At 44.8% G+C, this 24,546-nt stretch overlaps 2 protein-coding genes across 5 annotated transcripts in view; both read right to left on the bottom strand.

Annotated features, from left to right (window-relative positions):
* The window catches only part of akap13b (A-kinase anchoring protein 13b), a 31,676-nt gene extending 30,231 nt beyond the window's left edge, over positions 1 to 1,445 (bottom strand). For all 4 annotated transcript variants that reach the window (XM_078257909.1, XM_078257910.1, XM_078257911.1 and 1 more), the window contains exons 1-2: positions 1,403 to 1,445; positions 428 to 578 (exon numbers count right to left, since the gene is read on the bottom strand). The gene's annotated coding sequence lies outside the window, so the exon portion shown is untranslated. The remainder of the gene's footprint in view (positions 1 to 427; positions 579 to 1,402) is intronic.
* Positions 1 to 24,546, bottom strand: part of LOC144522768 (uncharacterized) — a 55,106-nt gene that overhangs the window by 1,175 nt on the left and 29,385 nt on the right. Inside the window, exons 8-14 of the mRNA XM_078258071.1 lie at positions 23,763 to 23,973; positions 22,174 to 22,846; positions 17,187 to 20,576; positions 14,993 to 15,060; positions 4,688 to 4,745; positions 1,403 to 1,482; positions 428 to 578 (exon numbers count right to left, since the gene is read on the bottom strand). Coding sequence (XP_078114197.1) covers positions 428 to 578; positions 1,403 to 1,482; positions 4,688 to 4,745; positions 14,993 to 15,060; positions 17,187 to 20,576; positions 22,174 to 22,846; positions 23,763 to 23,973 — 4,631 coding nt within the window. The remainder of the gene's footprint in view (positions 1 to 427; positions 579 to 1,402; positions 1,483 to 4,687; positions 4,746 to 14,992; positions 15,061 to 17,186; positions 20,577 to 22,173; positions 22,847 to 23,762; positions 23,974 to 24,546) is intronic.

The following is a 24,546-nucleotide window of genomic DNA, read 5'->3' on the forward strand; positions in this document are numbered from 1 at the left end:
TTCCATATCGACCCATCTGAGCTTTCATTTTCTCAAAGGCAGAGCAGGATACCCAGGGCTTGGTTTACACCTATCACCATTTCTAGCCACTGGGGGACCATAGGCAGGCTGGGGGAACTCATATTATTGTTAAAAAAACCCTCATAAAGTGACATTTTCATGCCATGGGACCTTTAAAGATACAAATACATCACTTTAAAAAATGTCAAAGTGGACTTAATGTTTATACTTGTTAACATGTTTCTGCTTTGGTTTACAGTAACCTGGTAAGGAAAGCTCAGAATATTAGATATAATTTCACAAGCAAAACAAGAACATGCAAAATAAATGGTGATTCTGCTAAGCGTTGATTGTGAAGCTGTATTAAATAAATCTGTATTTGTTTTTTAAATGTTTCCATATTGAAGGAAGAAAGTGTGTGCTTCACCTCTGTCCTCTGTTTGGGACTTCCAGGCCAGTCTGGAGCTCCGAGGGGCCACAGCATCAGGTGTGCCCACTGACAGAGCCCCCTCACTGGGACTGAGCGAGACACCCACCCCTCTGTCCCTGTGTCCAACACAGGGGTGGGGAGCTTCAGGCTACAGAGGAAGACAGAAGAAATGAAGGCTCTATTATCATCAAAACGCAATGATTCTGTGAGTGAAAGCTCAAACAATCAGCAGGAAACATCATGGCGTTACTGGGAAACACTCTCATGCTCTGAATGTCACCGAACACAGAAGCCCACCGTAGCTTTTTTCTCGCGATAACACGTTAGTCTCCCGATAATACGTTCTTCTCGCGACAACACGCCAAGTGGTGATAACACGTCAAGTGGCATGTATGTGTAGGCCTGCTGTATACAGCGTAGACATACACGTGGATAGCTCAAAATGCGTACAGATAACACGCCACTTGGCTTAAGAAAGTTGGCGTGTATATTTACGCGAAGTCATGATGCCATGTTGCTCCTACTGTTGTCCAAACCCCGTCATTCCTTTCAAAAGGTGAGTGTTGGGAGTCAGATTTCAAAAGGATCCTGGAAGTCGAGTTAGGGTTAAACAATTATGAGATTACTCAGTGGGAAAGATCTCTTCCAGAACAAGTGAGTCACACGGACCACACAAAAGCTGAAAATGTGTCTCTGAAGAATCATGCACCCATGTTTCACAGCATTCATGTGTCATGCTGTTTAACATAAATATTACTACTTACAATGTGTCTGTCCTGTACATAGATGTATAAAAAAATAGACAAACCAGGATTTGGGGGACCAAACAGATTTGAAACCGTTCACACCGGCCCAACTCTAGTTCCTGCCAAGCTGACACCAGCGTTGGTGTACAGGACCAGCAGAGATCTGAATGCCAGCACTAAGCCAGGAGTGTGTGAGAGTGTGTGTGTGTGTGTGTGTGTGTGGTACCTTTTTGAAGACACTGTTATCCAGTTGCACACTGTCTTCTTCTTCCACCGACACACACTCCTCTGAGTCTGGATGGACGTCTGAAAAGAAAAAGAGGAGAAGATGAGACAGACACAGACAGAGACAGGAACACCTGGCTGGGTTAGTGATCCAGGTAAGTGCAGGCTTTGTTTGCTTGCTGACTAAGTGAAAGATAGAACATCCTGTTCTTCAGTAGAAAGTTTCTGAGCATGGCGCTCACAGGAAGTTGAGGTCAGAGAAGCAGACTGAGTGTATATGTCATCAGACCTGCTGAACATGATGTCTGTACATGGTTACTTGATGCTGTTATGTTAAAATAATAATAATAGCTTTCATTATATAGCGCCTTTCACAAAACCCAGGGACACTTTACAGAACTACTGGGGCTAAGCTAAGGGAGGTTGGTGAACAGGTGGTGTTTGAGGAGTTTTTTTTTTAAAATATGTCTAGGGATGTAGCATTTCGGATATCTGCAGGGAGGGTGTTCCAGAGGGATGGGGCTGCAACACTAAAGGCTCTGTCTCCAAAGGTACAGAGTCTGGTGTGGGGAATGGAGAGCAGGCCAGTATCTGAGGACCACAGGTTTAGGGGTGGGGTGTATGATTGGAGGAGGTCGGAGAGGTACTGTGGGGCCAGGGCACGGAGGGATTTGTAGGTGAGAAGGAGGATTTGATATGTGATGCAGGACTTAATTGAGAGCCAGTGAAGGTGGGTGAGGGTTGGGGTGATGTCCTGCCAGGTCTTGGTGTGGGTGAGGACCCTGGCGGCAGAGTTTTGGACATACTGGAGCCTGTCTAGGGTTTTGCTGGGGACCCCAGACAGGACCCTCGCTGACGTGGACACTAAGCTACCTGAAGCTGTCCACCTCTCCACTTTCCCTTTGGTCATATGTTGTCACTGTCTAATATTAATCACAAAGAGTACCGTTAATCTTTGTAAAATAAAACTTAAATGGCATAAATGTAGCAGCGCTGACGTAGAGGAGTCCAGATCGGTCCGCACCTTCAACGCTTTAAACCCAGTGTTCTAAATCAGTGATGAGGATTCAAACATTGTTCCTTACTTAATGGGTTGGGTTCCCCTGGCTGCGGTCGAAAAGTAAAAAAAAAAAATCCTTTCCTAACCACTTTTCCTTCCTTCCGCGCATTCTCACGTCATATTCCTTCTCTCAAACATGGTCATAATAATGTAGTCATATCTGTAGTGACTTTCAATAAAACATTGGATATTGAAATAAGCCAGAGGGCAAACAGGTGAACTTGTTTCAGATGCTGCTCTGGGCTATAAATAAACCGTGTTTGGTGCGCTGTCTAACTTTGGATTCAGAGATCCATTCATTCGCAGTTCTGTTAACACATGCTCACTGTATTTTTTACGCGTTGGAGAGGAGAGTAAAGTTTTCACATTAACTGTTTTTTTTAAACCACTCAGACGGTACCATATAGTACATGATCATTATTATTAGATGTGTTGCAATGTCTCACAGAAAATAATAACGTAAGCACGGTGCGTACAGCATTAAGCCGCTACCGCGCACCTTATATTGATTATGGACGGCGAAATTACTTTAAATGTTCCTGCCGCAAGGACTTGTGGGACGGCATTATCTCCTTTCCTTTCGTAAAGGATGGTCCAGTGTATCCTATGCTAAAGGCGGTAACTAAGGAGGCATTGAAGCACCTTTCCTTATCACTTAGACAATTCCAACGGCTCTCATCATGGCAGCCACTTCACTATTTCCGGGTCATTTCACTCCGTTAGGAACCTTCCTAAGCAAAATGGACTATTTGACTGCAGCCCCCGACTCCAGAGACAGCTACAGGAGCAGTCTGTCTCAGGGTTGTGTATCTGTGAACGCTGCAGCTGTGCTGCTTTAGAATGGGGACTTGATGTGTGCTGCAGTTTGATGCAGTGATGAGTGCCGAGGCTGAGCGTGTTTGTACTGCCGGAGGGGAATGTTGATAACATCAGTGGTTTGGATGAAATGTTCCAGATGAATGTACCTCTAATTGGAGAGCTGCTAGATGGTTACCTTGGTCGTTTGCAGTCAGAACCAGACTGTTGCGCACACACACACTTCAGATTGCTTTTGATTCGTTATTCAAAATAACGTCTATATTTATGCGGGCAAAATCTGAGTCTTTGAGACAGACATCATAGCAATGCATCGGAAACAGTACACACAGAGCTCTGAAACACCAGTTTAAAGGAATAGTGTGACACTCTGAAACAGTCCTAGTTTGTCAGTAGATATCGTGGCAAGTAAACTGCTCCATCTAACAGAATGCAACCTTCAATATTTAAGAAAAGTTGCATGACTCTGGTACATGGGGCACGGCCTGTGCAGCTGAGTTTGTAACGTCAGTTTATTTCCATGCAGGGTCAACCTTTCATTAAATCTAGCCTTGTAATCTCCACGTTCTGTTTTGTTTGGTAGCTTCAGGCCGATGGGGCGATGCTATGAGAAGCAACACATTTAAACAATGATGACATGAAGGTAGCCTTTCATTGTGTGGTGAACCAGAATGATGTGCTCATGCACAGAGAAACTGTGCATGTAACTGATCATTGTCGGTCCACACAGGAAGCCTTCAGCTGCTTTAAACCGTCTGACTTTGGAGTTGCTTCAAGCGCGATGAGAGACACGGTCGGATGTCACACATCAACACGGTTTCTGCTCATGCACATGTTGGATTGGACAGGGTTGAGTGTCAGCGACTGTCAGAGTAGAGATGTCTAGGACAACCTTCTTCTAAGGTGCATAAAGTATACCCTTAATGTGAGACTAACATATTTCAGCATGTGGCACTGATTAGATGTGAGACTGCTGATGATCTAAATGAAGCACTTGGACTAAACACAGAGATACAGGGACATACGTTGGTCTATTGTGTTATCTTCCACATCCAATCATGTTACAAAGTCAACAGTATGTTTAATGCTACATACATTCTGTTATTCTTGCCAATCAATTAGTAATTCATGTAGTTATTACTAATGCATACGAATACATGATTTATTAAATGTATTCATTTGTGCTTCAAAACTAATTTTGGTGAAAAGTTAAGTTTCAATAAAAATGTTGAGTGATCTACAGTGGGTGAAGTCTATTACAGGTGAAATAGAATTGTTCCCAGACTAATCACATCTATCTTTTTCTAACCCTTCCCTCATACTGAGACTAACTAACTGTGTGTGTGTGTGTGTGTGTGTGTGTGTGTGTGTGTGTGTGTGTGTTTCCCAGCCAGTGGAGTAAGAGTTTACCTGAACATGTTGGTACTGTGCTGGCTTCAGGGCAGAAAGCATCCCTCTCCCTCTGGATCTAAGAGAGAAAAGGAAATAGAGGAAGCATCATTTCTCTGATCAACAGTGCTGGTACATCAACATTAAGGTCATTTCATTGTTTCATTTCTCTGCTGTGGTTCCAGCACAAACAACCATCTGCTGCTTCTCTCCAGAGCGTCCCATCAATATGAAAATATGATGTCGTCACACCCACTGGCTTCACGAGTGACTGTTGAATCCCCCCCCCCACACACACACACACACACACATGCAGTGTTCCCTGTCTGAGCTATAGCATATCAACATGAAACAGCGCCGCACAAGCAAATGGCTGTTCCAGCCTGCAGACACACACAGACAGACAGAGAGACAAACAGACGCATTCATTTTCACATTTTATAATGTACTGTCATATACTGTTACATTTGTGTTGAGCTTTATGAATGCAGGAAGTCTCTTTTGTCAGAGAGTGACTTGGGAACAAAGTAACATGCGTATACACAGCTATCTATGTTGCAAGGATACCGTTACATTAGGCACTTAGAGCCACCCAGGACAGTTGTGATTGGTTTAAAGAAATACAAACAAGTCAGAGCTTGAGAACACAGCGCTGTGGAGGTTTGGCAATGCAAGACTTATGACATACAAGATGATTTCATCAGCAAAGAAATGGACATTGCAATGTGCAGTTGTAAAATAAATATTGATAGCAGGGGGCCGAATATTGATCCCTGTGGGACAACTTTATTAACCATCTGTGGACTTGTTTTGGACAGATCTACAAAGCGTGCACCTTAATGTTGCTTTTATCACATACACTGACAATGCCACCCACAACAGCTGTACTGTGAGCAGCTCTAAACCCTGAAATTGTTTTCGTAGATGAGTTGATCAGAAAAATTAGATTAAGTAAGTGTTTAAACATTTTCCACTGGTGAATGCCCCAGCTCAAAAATCACCTCAGACATCTAGCGTTAGTTGGACTATACCCAGAAGACCTTGCAAACAGCTCGATATATCTTATGTGCTGTTAAACTGCCCCAGAATATGTTAAAAAGACCAGTCTGGTTGGTCTTTAGAAGTAGTTTCCTTTCTGCTGGTGGCTTCCGATCACGTGTACAAGTCACTAATGACATCCTGGTCCGTGAGTTTCTGTCCCATCAGCCCTCACACAGTACCTCTGGTTCTGAAGAGATACTCCAAACAAACCAAACTAAAGCCAGACAAGAATTCAGAGAGTGAACTTAGGCTACATTTACATTGCTACGTTTTGGTTTAAAAGGAATATCTTTTGCTACATTTCCCCCTCTCATTCCCCCTGCTCTGGTGTTTCCCCCTCTCATTCCCCCTGCTCTGGTGTTTCCCCCTCTCATTCCCCCTGCTCTGGTGTTTCCCCCTCTCATTCCCCCTGCTCTGGTGTTTCCGAGCCCCTAAACCGGAGACATTTGGAAACACTTCTGACCCGGTTTGGTTTGGAATCTGCGGGGTTGTGTTTCAGTCTCAACGGCTGCAAAACGGAGTCCTATGGCAACACCGTCACTGACGCCAGCGTTTCTCCTCCTGATTGGGTCTTATCGGTCATGACGTCTCGTTCTCTGAGACTTAAACTACTAACATTACCGTGGCAACTACCAGCAGCAGGCAGAGTCTCCACGCTGCCCCCTGTTTATGCCCAGTATACCAGAATGTTGATGGGATATGAGGTTTGGGTGTGTTAGTTTAAACAGAGATTAGTTCTTCTACTGGAGATAAAAACACTTGATGCACGGAGATCACTTTTGGCTCAAAACTCAAACGCTTAAAAAGCAAAACGTAGCGTAAACGTAACGTAGATGTAGCCTGAGATAAGACAAGTCTGTTAACATGAAGACTGTGGAACACCTACAAGAACACACACAAGCTCTGTGCTCTGGTTTGTATTAATGTGAGTGGTTTACAGATTAGATAGAAAGAGACTGATTATAATGTGCATGTGTTGGATATTAACAACCTGACATTGTTTTGAAGCAATGGATTTTAAAGTGGTCTGTTGTGTAGGCCGAGCCATCAGAATGAGCTCATATTTAGTTGTGCGATTGTTAATCAGTGAAGCCAATGAGTCCTTTGTCCCTTCATCTACTTGTCTCAATGGGTCTGTTGTCCTAGCTCCATGCTGCCTGCTCTGTCTATTATCAACATCCTGCACCATAGAGCCACCCCCCCACCAACACGTAGGAGACAACAGACAGCATTTATCAATTACACCCAGCTGCACATGTTTAATGTCTGTGTAAAGCTCTGCTGAACTCTTATTAATTATTATTTTATTCCTCAATGTGCTCATCTTTCTCAAATATCATGCAAAATGTAGTAAATATACATCATACTGTATTTATTTTCATCGAGATGCTATGAAGAGATTTTCAATGAATTTTAGGGGTTTTATTTCTGACATTTATTACGAAATACATGATGGCCTTGAAAACCCAAAGGAAGAAATCAACATGACATTAATATTTGGATAATATTTTGTAGGGATGCACCAATCTGATTTTTTCAGTCCCGATACCGATACCGAGGCCTGGGCTTTGTGTATCTGTCGATACCCGATATCGATCCGATATCATTGTTGAATTAATAATACACTGTATACCTTCCACCTTCTACCTTCCTTCCACCATGTGGAAGAGACTAAAGGCTCCAGACTTTCCTAACTAAAGATTACTTTCCTAACTAAGACAAAACAACATAGATGTAATGTATTGAATTCTTATTTATGTGTACACTCAACTCTTCCAGCATGCAGAGGAAAAAAAACTAACAAAACTGGATCGGCCCGTGGATCTGTTCATTTTTCCGATCCCCGATCCAGCTATTTTGTCAATATCGGGACCGATAGCCGATCTTAATATCGGATCGGTGCACCCCTAATATTTTGGTACATATATACATACGTATATTTTATGTCATATAATATTTTAACCATTTAACCTAAATAAATAAAATATGATTTGCATTTGAACTAAACAAAACAATCCTAACTGATTCTAATTAAAAGCTGTGTAACTGTAAATGGTGGAGGTGGAAGTCAACAGTGAAAACAGAACGGGACGTTAGAGGGAAAATACAAGTCATATCGAATGATTTTCTTTAAATACACAACGTTGTGCATTCAGATTACATGTTAAAAGTTCATTTACACTTTAGAGACGAGCCCTGACTTCAGCTCCCCCTCTCTTGTTGTCTCAGTGTCAGGCGTCAATGTCAGATCATAAGCTGACAACGACGCCTATGGAACATCACTCAGCTTTATTCTGAACTGAACATGCTGCAATAACGCATATGTATTCAGTTACGCCACTATTACACATCCGAGCCCGCTGAACGGACACTCAGCAGATCTTTGACATCACACACACACACACACACACACACACACACACACACACAGAGTTCAGGCACCAGCTTTAAATCCAGCCAGAACCTGAGGGAAGTCCACATGTAGAGGAGGACAGAGACAGACACACCAATACATTTCTTACTGACTCGCTCATTACAGAGTCAGTGTGTAGTAGAATGTCCACACGAAAGGACCAGAAATAAAAATGCTAACAAGCTAGTGTGATGGAAACAGACAGCCGAAAACAAAAGACTCCATATGGACACCTGATTCACAACTACAGCCCGAATACGGTATATCCTTTGATACTATCACTATCACAGTAGTAACCATCCCTATTTTCCCAAATAACAGGTAAAGTTTTATTTTGATTCAATGGTGGTTTGCAGTTTTACAGCTTTTTCAATGTAAAATAAAGCCACACTAGAGCGCTGCTTACTGTTCTCCAAGGCTGCAACACAACAAGCGCCTGGCCGCTATGGAAACCGAAACTTGCGCATGTTAAATTGGGAAGCGATGATCGGATTTGAAACCAAATCCTCTAAAACGATTCAAAACGATTCCAATAAAGAAACGATTCTACTGGAATTGTAATTTTTTAAACAATTCCAAGTAGGAATCGATTCTCGATGCCGAATCCTAATCTGCAGTGGATTCCAGGATCTCTTATGTAATAATTTACTTTTTCATTGGACTGCAGCCACACAGGCTTGTTCCAGTATGCTCTTCAACACTCTTAAGAAAACGTGCCTGGACTGGTATTCAGCAGTGAGTTACACTTATGAACAGAGGAGACTGGATGTGCAGAAAGAAGAAGAGAGTCAGAGTTTTCTGTCAAGAGAAGACGTCTGACGATGTTCAGGAAGAGAAAACCACAGTAGATGTATGTGATGTGTTTTTAAAGATTGTTTGATCTTTAGTAGGAGCCAAAGGGCTTGGAGCGGAGAGACACAGACAGTAGTCAGAAGATATTGAGAGAGGCACTAACACATGTTGGTTTGGGTCTGCACAGGAGATTAAAACAGATCAGCAGCCTGATCTGTGAAGAGGTTTAAAGAAAGCTGAAATTAATTTGAGTTAAATTAATCAAACGTGTATCTTCATTCTGGTAGTGTGTAGACTTAATGTCATTTTTATGAGGAGCAGGACATATCCCTCTGCTGCTGGTCAGCAAGACACTGTCCATGGAAAAGACAAGAACTTCAGATGAACTTCAGCTGAATTGAAGATTGTGGTTTTGCACAGAATGAATGTGTCCTTACAGTGTTACATCACTTATAGTGTAGTCCTGTTAGGAAGAGATTATGTCATGGCCAGGATGAATGATTACAGAAAGTTAACAAAAACTCAACATACAGTACAGTACAGGAGAGTGTTGTAAAGTAGGAACTCTAACCTCTGAGCCTACCACAAACCCCGGAAGTCGAAGAGAACCAAAAAAATAAATAAATAAAGAGTTCAGACTCAGTATGTATGTGACACGTTCAATGACAAGCTGTCCAACCCCTCAAATGTACAGTCAGACATCAGATACCTCAAACAGCATGTGACCGTGGTGTGTCAACACTGCTACATCGTCCGTGTATATTATCTCAGACTAAATATCATATCTGTGTGTATGTCTCTGTGTTTATATCTGTCTGTGTATATTATCTCTGACTAAATATCATATCTGTGTGTATATCAGTCTGTGTAACATCTCTGACTAAATAGCAGATCTGTGTGTGTGTGTGTATATATATATATATATATATATATATATATATATATATATATATATATACACACCAATTTTCTTTGTGAATGAATAATGTATCGTATGGTTTTATTTCAGTTAGCCTCTCAATGCAAATCAAACCAGATATTAATCTGGTTTGATTTGCATTGAGAGATGATTTTATGGAAAGTACCCCATGCCAATCTCTAGGTATGGTGAAGGGTATGTGATGATGTGGGGGGGCTATTTTAATTCCAAAGGCCAAGGGAACTTTATCAGGATCATAGTATCCTGGATCCATGAAATAACTGGCCTTTCAAAATAAAAGTCTGCCTGCCTCTATGGGAATTTAACATAGGGGTGTACTTATTTATGCCCCCTGTATTTGAAGGAAAAACATTTATTTATTTACGATACATTATTCACTCACAAAGAAAATTGGTGTCCTTAAAGATTGGATTTTTCCTCATTTTTTTAATTAAGGCATTAAGATCAATTTCCAAAAGATGATTTTTTTTATTCCTCTTTTTAGTCAGCCTTCTTCTCTATTCAGACATTATAAACAGCATCGGTGTAACATTCATATCCTCACATATTTGACAGTGCTGTTGACGGCTAGACACATTACCTGTACAATAGAGGTGTGAATCTTCACTGATCTCCTGATTCAATTACGATTATCATGTCAGCGATTCGATTCAATATCTCGATGCATCACAATGCGTCAAATAAATTTTTCTATTAAAGCCATATAGGATATTTAATTCATAGCTTTTCAAGCTTCAAAAACAAAACATTCTGCAGTGCTCTAATACTAAATCAATTGGATGCATAAAACTACAGCACTGAGCACATGGCACTTCCCGAATGTGCAAAATATACCAGAATATGTAAACAGAAAGGTTGTTAGGCCTACATTAAATTGTAAACAGAAATAATTGATTATGGCCCGGCCGATTATCGATGCAGCATCGTCCATGTCCACGATTCGATGCATCCATTATTTGATTAATTTCAACACCTCTACTGTACAAACAGGGATACAAGTATGAATTCATCATATTCTATAGAACATGCATTGCTGGTGTTTTGGCTCCCTATTGTTGTTCTTCCAGATAGAAAGATATTTGAGTTGTCTATGTGTTACATTGTGTGACACTCGGAGCAGTCTTCAGCTTCTGTGTTCATCGTGACAGTTAGCCCTACCCCTAACCCTGCTGCTTCTCATCTCCTTAAACGAAGGGTGTCCCGTTTGGTAAATACATCTCCTCCATCCCTCTCTAGGATGGGAGGAGCCACACTAGCCAAATGGAAAGGAAGGTCTCCATGGCAACATTGTACTTCCTGTTTGCATCACCCAGGGCATTATGGAAAGTGTAGTTCCAAAACTGAGAAAAGGTTCATCCAAAAATAGAAAGAATACAAATATCAGGAGACAGCCTCCTCTAGCCATCCAGATATCTGAACATACCCGTAACATAAACTGTGTTTTAAACTGTTCAAGAGCTTTTCTCAGGAGCTAAACCTGCGAAAATAACAATAAATAACAAAATACAACAATAATACGGTATGGAGAGATACAAGCTTGAACATTCCATAGAGGGAAGGAGAACTGAACAAAGGGTCCGACGGGTTAATGGATGCCTACATATTCGTTACAGATTGCACGCTTTTAAAATATGCCAAACTATAACAAGACATCACCATCAATTGTGACCTGAGAGACTTCAGATAAAATGACTTCTTAGAAATATCACAGGCTATAACTACTGCAAAAAAATAATACTTTTAATTGATTAATCGTCTAAAACAGCACTGCTATACAAATATTCAGACGCGTACTATTATCAATATTGTTTGTGTAGCCACACACACACCCACCCACACACACACACACACACCCACCCACACCCACCCACACACACACACACCCACCCACCCACCCTCGTACCTTGATCAGCAGCACATCCACAGCCCTCTCTCCTTTGGAACAGAAGCTGTACCTGCGCCTGTGTCTCTCATACATGCTGGCAGATCCATGTGTTAACACGCAAGCTGCTGTGGAAGAAGCAATTCGCAGCTTGAATCCTAAAAACGACCACACCTCTCTTTACGGTCTCTCCGTTCTGTCTAAACTAAACTAACATCTTATGTATGAGAGCAGCTGAGGGTGTTCCCAGGGAGGGAAAAAAGATCCAACTGGCAGTTTCCAGAGCTGCAGGCTGCTGATTTTCTTCACACCGTAAGAGAAAGAAAACGGCACAAATCAACTGGAACTAAACACTTCTAACCGCTAATTAGCTACAGAAGAGAGAAATGCGCCGAAACAAAGCTCATGTGCACTTTAACTCTGGCCTAACAGATTCCAAACCAAACCAAGATGAAGACTTAAGCGCTGACCGAAACGTTCAAACTAAAAGAAGTGGTGCATGTCCACAGGCTGATGTGTAAGTCCACGTATCTGCTGTTCCTTCTCGCCTCACTCCGGGGCGGAAAATGAGCCTCTCTGCCCACATCTGTTCAAACCAGCGGCTCCTCCCTCCATCCCTCCTTCCCACTCTCTTCCTTTTTTCCTTCAGGCCCTCCATTCCTCGCTCTCTCTCTCTCTCTCTCTCCCTCCCTCCCTCCCTCTCTCTCTCACATCTGTCCTTCACTGTGAAACTAACTCCCTCTCATCCGTTTGCTGCCTCTGTGCTCGCAGCATTGGAACAATGGAGCTCTATCTGATAAGTGCCTCTGCTGTCTGAGAGAACAGTAAGTGAAGGACTTACTCTGTTGCTAATGTTCTTTAGTAAGAAGCCGCTGTTACGCCCAGACGCCCCGGCGAAGCAAAGTCAACCCTCTCATTTATCTGTGCTGCCGTCTGTTTCCTCCTCTGTTCACATCATCGCAACCATTAGACACGTGAAGGCGACATGTGACATTTTCACGGAAACAAGGAATGGTTTTGCTCTTTTCTATCAGTGAGTGAATGTGATTGTGAACACAGTTCAGATGCAGATATAGCTCTTAGTAAATCCTAAGTGTACAGTCCGTTACTAACTGGAACAGAACTTATAGCTGACAAGTGGAAACATTTAGATTCATCTGTAACCAATCAGCTCACACAAACAGCAATAACCATGGTAACAGCTGTACACCACCCAGCTGTGACGCAGACAGACAGACAGACAGACAGACAGACAGACAGAGAGAGAGAGACAGAGATGTCAGTTGGTACTGAGTCTAACTGACTTTAAACACCATTCCGAGTGAAGCAAATGATAACACAATGTAAGAAACCTATGTGGAACATTGGAAAGAAGAAACTCAAAGCCAAAGTAGATTAGAGCATTACCTAGCCCTAAAAAGGGATTTCTCTAGATCTTTCCACTGTCAGAGAGAACAGACAGAGATGTCAGTTGGTACTGTGGCTAACATTACCTAGCCCTAAAAAGGGATTTCTCTAGATCTTTCCACTGTCAGAGAGAAAAAAGCCGAGACAGATCCTAACCAGGTACAAGCTCAGAGATCACAAACTGGCAACCCAAAATTAAATATTATCCTGGGAGAAGGAGACAGGGTTTATCTTACTGCGCACACACACACACACACACACACACACACACACACACACACACACACACACACACACACACACACACACACACACACACTGAGGTTCCCATTTTCCATCTTGAATCTTGAACTTCTCCCTGTGACCTGCTGCTCAGAACTACTGCGTCATTAGGGGACATTGGAAAATGATTTATATGGTTTCAGAGGTGACCCTGGCCTGGCCCGGCCCGGCTCTAACCTCACAGGCTTGTAGAGCAGCGAGGATGTGAGTACAGCTATCTGAGTGCTGGGAGCTGGGAGTTTGGAAATCAGCTCTGATCCTTCAGTCCAGTTCCCACAGCGTGTGCTTGCCTCGATTAGTGTGGTGTGCTACCTGCCTCGCCTGCTCTCTGAAAGTTATCTTAATCCAAAAAAACGAGTCCAGGCCTCAGTGAACGGCGTTAGATAATGTTTCAAACTTTATCACTCAGTGATTGGTGAGCAGCTGTGAGCAGGTGAGGAAGCCACTCTCAGCCCTCGCTTTCTTTCTTTACACAACTACTTCTGTTAGTGTTGGTGTAGTCTGGCTACACCACGTTTCTATTCTGGCTTGTTTGTATTTCTTTAAAACCAATCACAGCGGTCCTGGGCGGCGCTATGCCCCGGATGCATCGATGGTGCCCTCGCAGAATCGACAGCGGAAGGCGAGAGACATTTTTATCCCAGCGCGGTACATCCGGATGAGACACACTACTTTTGTTGTGAACCAGCGAGTAACACCAGGAGAGAGACTTTAGACGTGCTCCATTGATAACTTTGGTGTACAAAGCAGTTAGTTTGAAGGAGACGGATGCCTTCACTTGTGTACAGCTAATATCATGCAACTCCTGTCAATCGATGCGTCAGAGTTTAACACCAAGGGCCCCATCTTGCACCTGGCGCAGCGCCCAACCCAAGTGTCTTTGCTAGTTTAAGACCGACGCAGTTGTCAGTTTCCCCTCCAGCGCCCACATTGTTTAAATAGCAAATGCACCTGCGCCCATCTGTGTGCCCATGGGCGTGCTGGTCTTACAGGGAGGTGTGTTCAGGTGCATTCTGGGCGTGTTGCTATCTTGAGGCAGCGGGAAGAGATCACGCCATTGACCAACAAAAACCTGGTCTAAAGTCAATAACGCAGCATTTCATTGTTATTTTAACAGCAAATTAGTAAAATGCTCCTAGGCTTATGCACAGTGTGCGCACACTATGCTTGTTACACACACAGGGACACACAGCAGCACACACACATGTAAAAGATTACAAATAAATATATTACGGTGCAAATCCTCCATCATAATAGCAATGCTCCAAGGTCCAAACGCGCCTGACTTTTAAAGGGAATGGGAGATGATCTCTGATTGGTTTATTTCATGTTACCAAAACACACCTATGAATTAATGAAGACACTAAGTACAACCCCTTTGAACCATGCGCCCGGCGCACGGACCCTTTTTTTCTGCCGTCAAACTAGCAAAAGTGGATTTGGACACGCCCTAAACGCACCTGCGCCAGGCGCTTCACGCTGTGCGCTTAGATGGTTAAAATAGGAACTGTGCAGCTGTCTGTGGTTGGACTCTTTGGAGTGAAACCAGTATTCATTGTATAAACTCACATGCAGAGGGTGTGTGCCATCTGGGAGTCTCCTGGTCAGCTGATGCTCTGCTTCTTCTTCTTCTTCTGCTGCGGAGGACAGAGAAGATTAGTTCATCGTGACATGACGTCATTCATGTCTTGATTCAAAGATGTGTTATGAAGGCTGGTCCTTTCCTGCAGCCCAGCTGGAGCTGACATGCCTGTGTGTGTGTGTGTGTGTGTGTGTGTGTGTGTGTGTGTGTGTGTGTATGTGTGTGTGTGTGTGTGTGTGTGTGTGTGTGTGCGCGTGTGGGGTTAGGGAGATCAACTCAGGGCTCAAAGCTCATTAAAGATGGTTGATGAGTTCTACCTAATGACACAACTAACAATACAAAGTGTCAGATAGTTGAGCGGCTGTGATTGGAATGTGATGAAGATGATGATGAAGATCATGTGAGGGACTTTGCTCCTCTCATGGTGAGTCAGTGATGTTTCTGGGTGAAATAATTAGGGGCCTAAAAGGAAAGCTTCCCTGAGTCAGCCATCAGCCTGGACAGTGCTGGAACATTATGGCTGCCTGTGTGTGTGCGTGTGTGCATATATATATATATATATATATATATATATATATATATATATATATATATATATATATATATATATATATATATATATATATATCATGCTAAACTTGCACTGACTAGGTACATTTTATATTTGATCTGCAGCTCAAACTCAAAATGAGCATGCTCAAAGTAACGTGCTGTGTGCTTATGGCCAGGCAAAGTAGCCGATGTGTATATTTTGTCATAGAAGATTTCTCCACTCTGCTGCCACATCTCTACCTCTCTCAACCAAGTAAGCGAGCGATTCTGCTAATGATGATGCAAATAAATCAGACAATGCACAGGCAGTTCAGTGGTTAAACTGGATGGACTGTGGCTGCGGCATCACCACTCATAGAAATGGATGGTTGACGCTGGTCTACGCTGCTGCGTTGAGTATTCATGAGATTTAAAGACCACTCTCTAGTATTCAGTAGTCCAGGCTAACCCTGACAGTGATCCAGCATTAACAGTAGCAGGAACCTGAAGCAGCTGGCATTCATTTCATTATTTACACCTCCTGTCACACGCCAAAATGTCTGATTCCCATAGTGTTGATCATCACATCTGTCAGTTAGGGTAACCCTGTACTCACCAGGTCACTGCTCAGCTCTGGGAACACAGCCACATTATCTAAACCACACACGCTGCTAAGATCATCGTCCATGGGAGTGTAGAGCATTCACGAAAACTGTTACACGCCTACACACGCCTACACACACACACACACACAGACACAGACAGACAGACAGACACACACACACACAGACACACACACACACACACCCTATTCTCAGCCTACCTCTAGTTTCACTGTCCACTGTTAAGTCTTGATGACATCATCAGGTTGCCTGGATACCGTGGCCCATACAAACAGTGGCACCAGATCAACAGCCGTCTTTCTCTCTCTCTCTCTCTCTCTCTCTCTCTCACACACATACACACACACACAGTCCCTCCCTGTTACTGACATCGCTCTGCTGCGTCTCTCAGCTGCCCTCTACTCTAAAACTCTTTGACTGTGAATTAACGGCTCAGTCCCACAGTTCCCCGAGACAAGGAACCCCCTGACCTCTGACCCCTGACCCCTGACCTCCCTGAGGTAGGAAAGAGGAGCACTTGTGAAGTGTGATTTCAATGAGTGCCATTTCATCACAAGAGCAGCAATCTGAATGTAAACTTACATCAGTAGTGACAGGCTGTGCTGAACGTGTCAGTCAGTGACTGCTCTGAAGCCTTCCTTCCTGCTACAATGTGCAGACATAGCAGCAGTCTGCTGTTACTACTACCAGCCTGGTCATCACCTTCATGTTCTAATTATGAATGTTACAATGCACCACTAGTGTAAAATGCTACAGCTGCTGTTGTTTGTTGAGAAATGAGCGAGCTTGACTTAGTTACTGACCGCTTTTAATGGAGCACCCTGACAGGACCTTAACAAGCAAACTGCTGATTTATTCCATGTAGAAACACATATGTGATATTTGGCACAAACTTATCTTGTACAGACCATAAAGATGCAAATTGTTTAGCCCAGGTAAAGAAAGAGATGACGAGAGAGAAGATGGATGGAGAATAGAAATGAAAGAGTGTTGAGACGCAGACATACGGACATGTAGAGTTATTTACCTGTCTGGGATGTGACGTCACTTTTCATCTTATTCCGTTCTCTGTCATTGCATCCATCCACTGTATCCAGAGCGTCTTCAGTATCCATAGCAACAGACTCTAGACCTGTGCTACTGCCAGCAGGGACACCCTTCCTGTCTGCTAATGCCTGGGATGACTGGTATTCTCCTGTTTCCATATTCACAGGGGCAGGCTGTTCCTCTGGACTGGGATGGGCCGCAAGAGTGGAGTCACACGGGGTAACAGGAAGCGTTGAGCAGCTAGGTTGGGACAAAGTGGGAATGTCCCCTTCACAGGATGTTTTAAGGTGAGCCTCCAGCTGTGGGTCTCTGTCCTGCTCTTTATCCTGACAGTCTGACACGCGAAGCTGACACTCTGAGCGGGGTGGAATGTCCTGCTGACACTCGGAGCTATGTGGACTGTCCTGCTGACACTCGGAGCTATGTGGACTGTCCTGCTGACACTCGGAGCTGTGTGGACTGTCCTGCTGCTGACACTCGGAGCTGTGTAGACTGTCCTGCTGCTGACACTCGGAGCTGTGTGGACTGTCCTGCTGCTGACACTCGGAGCTGTGTGGACTCTCCTGCTGCTGACACTCGGAGCTGTGTGGACTGTCCTGCTGACACTCGGAGCTGTGTGGACTGTCCTGCTGACACTCGGAGTTGTGTGGACTGTCCTGCTGACGCTCTGAGCTGTTTGGACTGTCCTGCTGACACTCGGAGCTGTGTGGACTGTCCTGCTGACGCTCTGAGCTGTTTGGACTGTCCTGCTGACACTCGGAGCTGTGTGGACACTCAAAGCTGTGTGGACTGTCCTGCTGACACTCTGAGCTGTGTGGACTGTCCTGCTGACACTCTGAGCTGTGTGGACTGTCCTGCTGACACTCTGAGCTGTGTGGACTGTCCTGCTGACACTCGGAGCTGTGTGGACTGTCCTGCTGACACTCGGAGCTGCGTGGACTGTCCTGCTCATGCGGCTGTCCTCCTACCTCACCCTCATCATGTCTGTGCTGTATCCCCCTTTCTTCCTGACAGAGAGACTGATTCTGCAGGCCTCTATGCCCTCCTGGTGTGGGATTCTCCTCAGAAGCCTCTGGATGTTGCAGCTGGATGTCTATCTGCATGTGACCCCGGCTGTCTACCTCGGTTGTAATTGTTTTGTTTGCTTTTGGCAAAGCGTTCCTACTACCTCGGAGTAGGTTGTCTTCTTCTTTAGGTGGTGAACATGTAAAGACTTTGTTTTGTGTAGTTTCGGTTTGGATTTCCTCTTTGTGGAGTTGTGGTAAGCTAGGAGTGTCTGCAGGTGCAAACAGGTCCAGCTTAGCTGGCTGGTTGTAACATAGCTGTGCTGCAAGAAGCCTTCCTGTCTCAGTGTCACACTCCAACACCACCTCTGATATCTCAACATTAGCTGCTTGTTGAGAGGGGAACTCATCAGTAGGTTGTGAATGCTCTACAGGTTGCTTTCCTGTCTCACAAGGACACCTGTATTTGTCCATCAGCTGTGAGGCCTGAACAGTGTCACTGTCCTCTGACCCCTGACGCTCCGACTGATTGTCTGCTAACTGTTGGCTCAGCTCTAGGCTGGCCATGGCTGATGCTATTGCTACAGCTACAATTGCTACCGCTGTGGCAACTAGGTTTTCATTGTAGTCCTGCTCTTGTTCTCTGTCTATGGAAGACAACTCCCTGCGATGCCTGCCACTGCCATTTTCTTCACTCCTTTTCTTAGCTGCTTCCTTTTCACCCACCCACAACTCATTTCTCTTTTCGTCCGTGTGCTGCTGATCTCTCAGCATCTCAGGGACTAAACAATGCTCTGAAAATCCCCTCACAGTTGTCGCAGCGCTTCCTTCCCGTATTTGAAGTGGTAAAACATCCGCTGTGCCTTCGAATGGCAGACCCCCAGCGTCTGTAGGACGCACAGATTCCATAAATCCTACAGGTCCTCCCTTGGGATCCACAGATTGTTCTGCCTCGTTTGACTCCACATATTGTACATGTGTATTCGGTTCAGGAAATTCCACAAGAAACGAGTGCTCTGTGAACTCTGTAGGATCTGAAAGTTTGACAGGAAGTTCTTTTGGACAGTTAGAGTCCACCAAACATGTCAGATCCACAGACGTTACAGCTTTACCAGCAACCGTCAAATCCTCATTTTCTAAAAATGGATTTGACTCCACATTATCCACGGTTTGTTGGACCGGACTGACAAGCCCCTTTAATTCCAGCTCTGTAGGGTCAAGTACTTCCTTTTCTACTGGTTGCACAGTTGTAATGTCCTCTATGTCTGCCTTTTTGATGTCCATCTGACTAAGTTCTGAAGCACTGATGCTAGAATCCGGGTTAAAGTGATCCGGTCCATGAAAGTGCTCGCTGTCCTCTGATAATTCCTTTGGTTCTGGTGCCTGGGAAGCTGTACTTTCAGTCAGGTCTGCCGGACTGAAGTCTGGAGTGGTATCACTAGGACAGTCCGGTCCATGAGTGCCCCTGGTCTGGCCCTCTGTCTGGCTGGGTAGAAGCATGGCGTCCTTGTCAGTTTCCTCTCTCTGGGCTGGAGACTTGCCGTCTGCCCTTCCTGTTCTATCCCTGGCTTCTGACTCGGTCTCTGACTGAGTCTTTAGGTCTGTCTTTATCTCTATGTGACTCTGAGACTCAATGCTGGAGTTGGAGCTAAGCTTGCCCTCTGCGCCTCCTCTCTTCCCCCTCTTATTCCGCCTTTTTTTCCTGCCCTTTGCTCCTTTCTCTTGGCTCCCTTGCTTCTCTTCTCCTCCCTCTTCGACGTCTGCTCTTTCAGAACTCTGTCTGCTGTAACTGGTCTCTCTGTTAGTGACCTCCTCTCTGTCTCCCTCCACTCCTCCCTCCTTCCAATCTGGCCCTACTTCCTCCTCTGGCTGTGATCCGTGCACTTCCCGTCTTTGTGCACTCGGCCCTTGTGACAGTGCTGGCTGTGTTCCAGCAGCATGTGGCTGACTAAGAGCTGCAGACACTTGAGAACTAAGACCAGAAGCTTGGGCTGAGCTCCAGTCACATTCTTTCTGCTTTGTCACTCCCTGCTCCAGCTGTTCATGTGTTCTCTGATCTGTTGTGTCACCATCATACCAAACTGACTGGGAGTTCACCGCCTCTCTCTTCAAGGCTTCATTGGCACCCTGGTCCAGGTTTTCACCCTGATACCACACTGTTTTTGTTACGGTTTCTGGTCCCTGTGGGATTGATCCCATTCTGCTTCCAATCCAGCCTCTGCGGGATTTTCTGTCCCTGTCTGGGGACTTGGGGCTGGTACTCCCGCCAGACTGAGGACTGTTGTCCATGGTGTCAGGTTGGCTCGGCTCCTCTGAGTCCGGCTGACTTTCCTGGGGATCTTGGGATTGTTCCTGACCCATGGTTACTGAAAGGACACAGGGTTAGATTAAAGACTGCAAAAAAACCTCTAAGTTTACTTGAGATATGGTAACACCGTTACATTGCTACAAAAAGCAAGCTGGGTCACGAGCAGTCAGAACATCAAACCAACAGTTGAAGGTGCTCTATGCGACGTCATGCGTTTTTTTTAGGCTACAACATTTTTTGTCACATACAGCAAACATCTCCTCACTATATGCTAGCTGCCTGTCCCCTGAACACAGCAACAAAAACAAACTGCGCCAACCTGCACCACGAAACATAACAAACAGTGTTCCAGCCAATAACCGATAAGAAGGATTTAGGGGTGGGGGGTGGGGGGGTTAGTGCGCGTGCACATGAAGGGGGGTGTAGGGAAGTTAGCTAGAGGAGGAGGGAGGGGCGTCACCCAATAGAGCACCTTTAATAATCGCTCATTGCGCAGGTGAGCTGTGTGTAGAGAAGTCAAAGCTGAAGCAGGGAGAGTTCATCGACTGGGATGGGAAATAACTTTACTTCATTAACCTTCATTTTTCTCTCGACTGGTGTTTCTTTTCCCCCAGATTGCTTTTTTTTTTTTTTGCAGTTTAACCACCGGAGACTACCAGTGTTGACGTTCAGAATCAGAATCATCAGAATCAGAGTACTTTATTGATCCCCTCAGGGAAATTATTCAGTCGCAGTTGCTCAAGAGTAAGAAAAAAGCTAGTCAATAAGTGTATTGAGTTACATAAAGTAACATAGCTACAGTGCAAGAAATAAAAACGTTAAGTAGAAGTAAAGTAAGACTAGGTAATAAGTAAGATTGATTGAAAGATTATGTCGCTAAAACAATGGATTGTACAAAGGCTATTGTAGTGCAGTGTCAACATAAATAGAGTACAGTGTGAACATAAATGAAGAATGGTGTGTAAATAAGTAGCAGCAGTGAATAAATAACCCTATATTATATATAAAGATATAGCCCCGCATTACAGCTGCAACCAGGTTCTGGTTCATCCTCTGCACGACAGTACTGGGAGCACTTCAGAAGCAAAACGTTCAAAAAGTAAGGAAGTATCTACGTAGTTCTTGTTTTGGTTTTGGTTTTAATGCAGACGGCAGAATCAGCAGACTTTATAACTGTCAATAGGCCACTGTTTGCAAACGCAAATGTGAAAGGTGTTGTGTTTGAAATTTGCATTGCACATGGTTTGGTTTAAATAACTAAGCTGATGTGTTTGCATATGTTACCCTAAAGCTAAATGCTAACATTTGATTGTCATTGTCACGTTCTCTTCCTGAGTGACTACAGATGTCAGAACAGTAGGAAAGGAGCCTTCTGACGTGGGTTTCTTTTGTTCCCGCAGTGCACACCACTGCTTCCGCTTTGGGTGTAAAATCTCATCCACAATCAACAGTGACACTGTGTGACTCGGAGTTCCTGTCTGCCCAGCCAATCTGTTTCCCAGATCACAGGTTGATTTGTATTAGTTAGGTAATCTGACAGTAGGTTTGTGTGGTAGAGTCTTTGGTCAGCGCTTTCAAAATCAGCAAAGGAACCTTTTTCTTTCATTTGCTTCCCACTCCCCATGGATGAGTGACTGACCCACTAGGGGACGTACCTGTCCTCTCTGCGGCCGATTCCACAGCAAACTTGACGTCAGCTGGTCCTGCTGGGAGACGTCCAGTGTCTCCCTGCCCTGTCCGTGTCACTGCTTCTGTCTCTGCAACGCGCTCACGTATCAGCAGGTCAACTTCCTGTTTTTCTACGATGATGGCGGTAGACCCGGCTGCTGCCTTCCTGCCAGCGCAATTCCCATCAGCGCCTGGTGCAGACCCAGGCTTTCTGGGTAATGGAGTCTCTTCTGTTGCGGGACCACGCTGAGCTGTCACTGATGCTCTAGGTGAAGTAGCTCCATCTGTCTCTCTTCTACTTCCTGTTGCCTTTGTGGGCCTGCGTGCTACCCCTCCACCTACCTCTGGGGTGCCTTTGTTACTTCCTGGAGATTCGGCTGCACGTCTCGCAGTTTTTCTACTTCTCCTTTTGTTTTTGCGGTTACGGCCAGCAGGAGAGTTGGCAGCTTCCTGGTTCTGACAAAGACTTGCACTGCTACAGGATGTCTGAGTGACAGCAGAGTCCTCCCCTCGGGCTCTCTCCTCCAATGACGGAGGACTTCCCTGTTCCTCTGTTGTTGTGCTACAGGTCTCTATGGTTACCACAGACAGCCCTGCATTCTGCTTGCAGGGCTGCAGCCTACAGGCAGGGCTGAGAGCCGCAGCACCAGAAGAGTTTCCCTGCAACAGGGAAGACAATCCAAATGAAGTGTTGATCGAAAATGTCATTTCAGAAAACACAACTACAAAACATTTCAATGAAAAACTAAATATATGGCTTTGGTGCATGCTCAGGCTGTGAGAGGGTAAGCTATGAGACCTGTCAAAAAGCTTCTGTGTTAGGGTACGGCCTATATTTATGAAGGATTGGATAACCATGGTAACGTGATGCTGGGTTCACTCAAAGGCCTGTGGTGGGTTTCTGCAGAGAGCTCAGAAGTCTGTTTCCTGCGTACGTCTCACAGAAGAGACCACACCTGGCAGGAAACAACGAACTTTTCTTTCTTGGTCCCGACCGAATCAACACAACAACTTAAAGCACACATACTGTATCTCAGTAAGCAGTCCTTCCAGAAAAGAGTTTTTTTTGTGATTGTTGCGGGCTAAAATCCTTGATTATGCGGCACGTTTTCTTAAAAAATGCAGAAACTGCGGTTTCATCGTGGCTTCATCGCGGGGTTTGCAGCTTTTCGATGACGTTCACGTCGTTCCCATGACAACAGGGGGAAATGGCTGCTCTTGTGTGAAGTCAACGCAACATTTTTCAACTTTCTGCTAAAATATATGGGACTTTTTTGCAACAAAAATGCGGGGATTATGAAATCAAGCAAGCCCCGCATATTTTGCGCGGAAATCGGCAATTTATGCGATCTGAACTATGAATGTAACGCGAGCCATCGACAGCAGACGCCTGCTAACCTCTAGTGTCGCGTAGCAAAGCTCAGGGAGCTCAGATGCTGAAACAAAGCACGTATTTTGGAAGTGAAAACGTACCCCAAATAAGTATATCTTATTTTTTATTGGATTAATTGCTAAATATTCATCTTAAAAACTGCGGTGACAGGCAGGTGAGACTCTGTCTCTGCTGTCAGCTCACCTGTGTGTCCCTGTGAAGACCAATGCGTCTCCTCAGCTCCTTCAGCTCCTCCTGGACGCAGCGGTCGTCACCGCCCCTCTCCTTCTGCCCCGGGCCCGGGAACGTCAGGGTGTAGGTGCCAAGAGCGGCGTGGTGCTGAAACACTCGGCCTTCTGGGTCGACGTGCGGTTGCTCCTTTAGTTCCACTTGGACGTTTGAGGACGTCTCATACCTGCAGGGACACAAAGTCATACGTGTGTGTGTGTGTGTGAGACGGCTGGTCCAGCTCACTGACTCTGCTGTCCGGCACGACTGAGACACCAGGAATCTCTGAGTCTTACCTGTGTGGTTCATATATTAAATAAAGTCAATAACTAAAAATCTAACTAATATACAACTAAAGGACAACTCCCGACAGGCAGCCTATGTGACTCACACTGCCCTGTGTGGTGGAGGCTTCACGTCACTCACGCAGTCATTGGAACCACACCCCCAGCTCCACCTCCACACACACACACACACACACACACACACACACTCTGAGCCCAATCAGCTGAGCTCTGACGATCCCAGTTCAGCCTGAGCCATGGGAGAGGTGCTCAGTTACCGACACACACACATACACATACACACACACACATACATACACACACACACACACATACATACACACACACACACACACACACACAGTGTGTTTTGTTAACCCGTTTTTCTTCACAGTGACAGCAGCATTAACGCAGCAGGCTTGTTTGTCCTGTCTGCCAACTCAGTCCTTACCACCTGAACATTATTACTAAGACTT

This window comes from Sander vitreus, chromosome 8 (assembly GCF_031162955.1).
Source record: "Sander vitreus isolate 19-12246 chromosome 8, sanVit1, whole genome shotgun sequence".
Taxonomy (NCBI): Eukaryota; Metazoa; Chordata; class Actinopteri; order Perciformes; family Percidae; genus Sander; species Sander vitreus.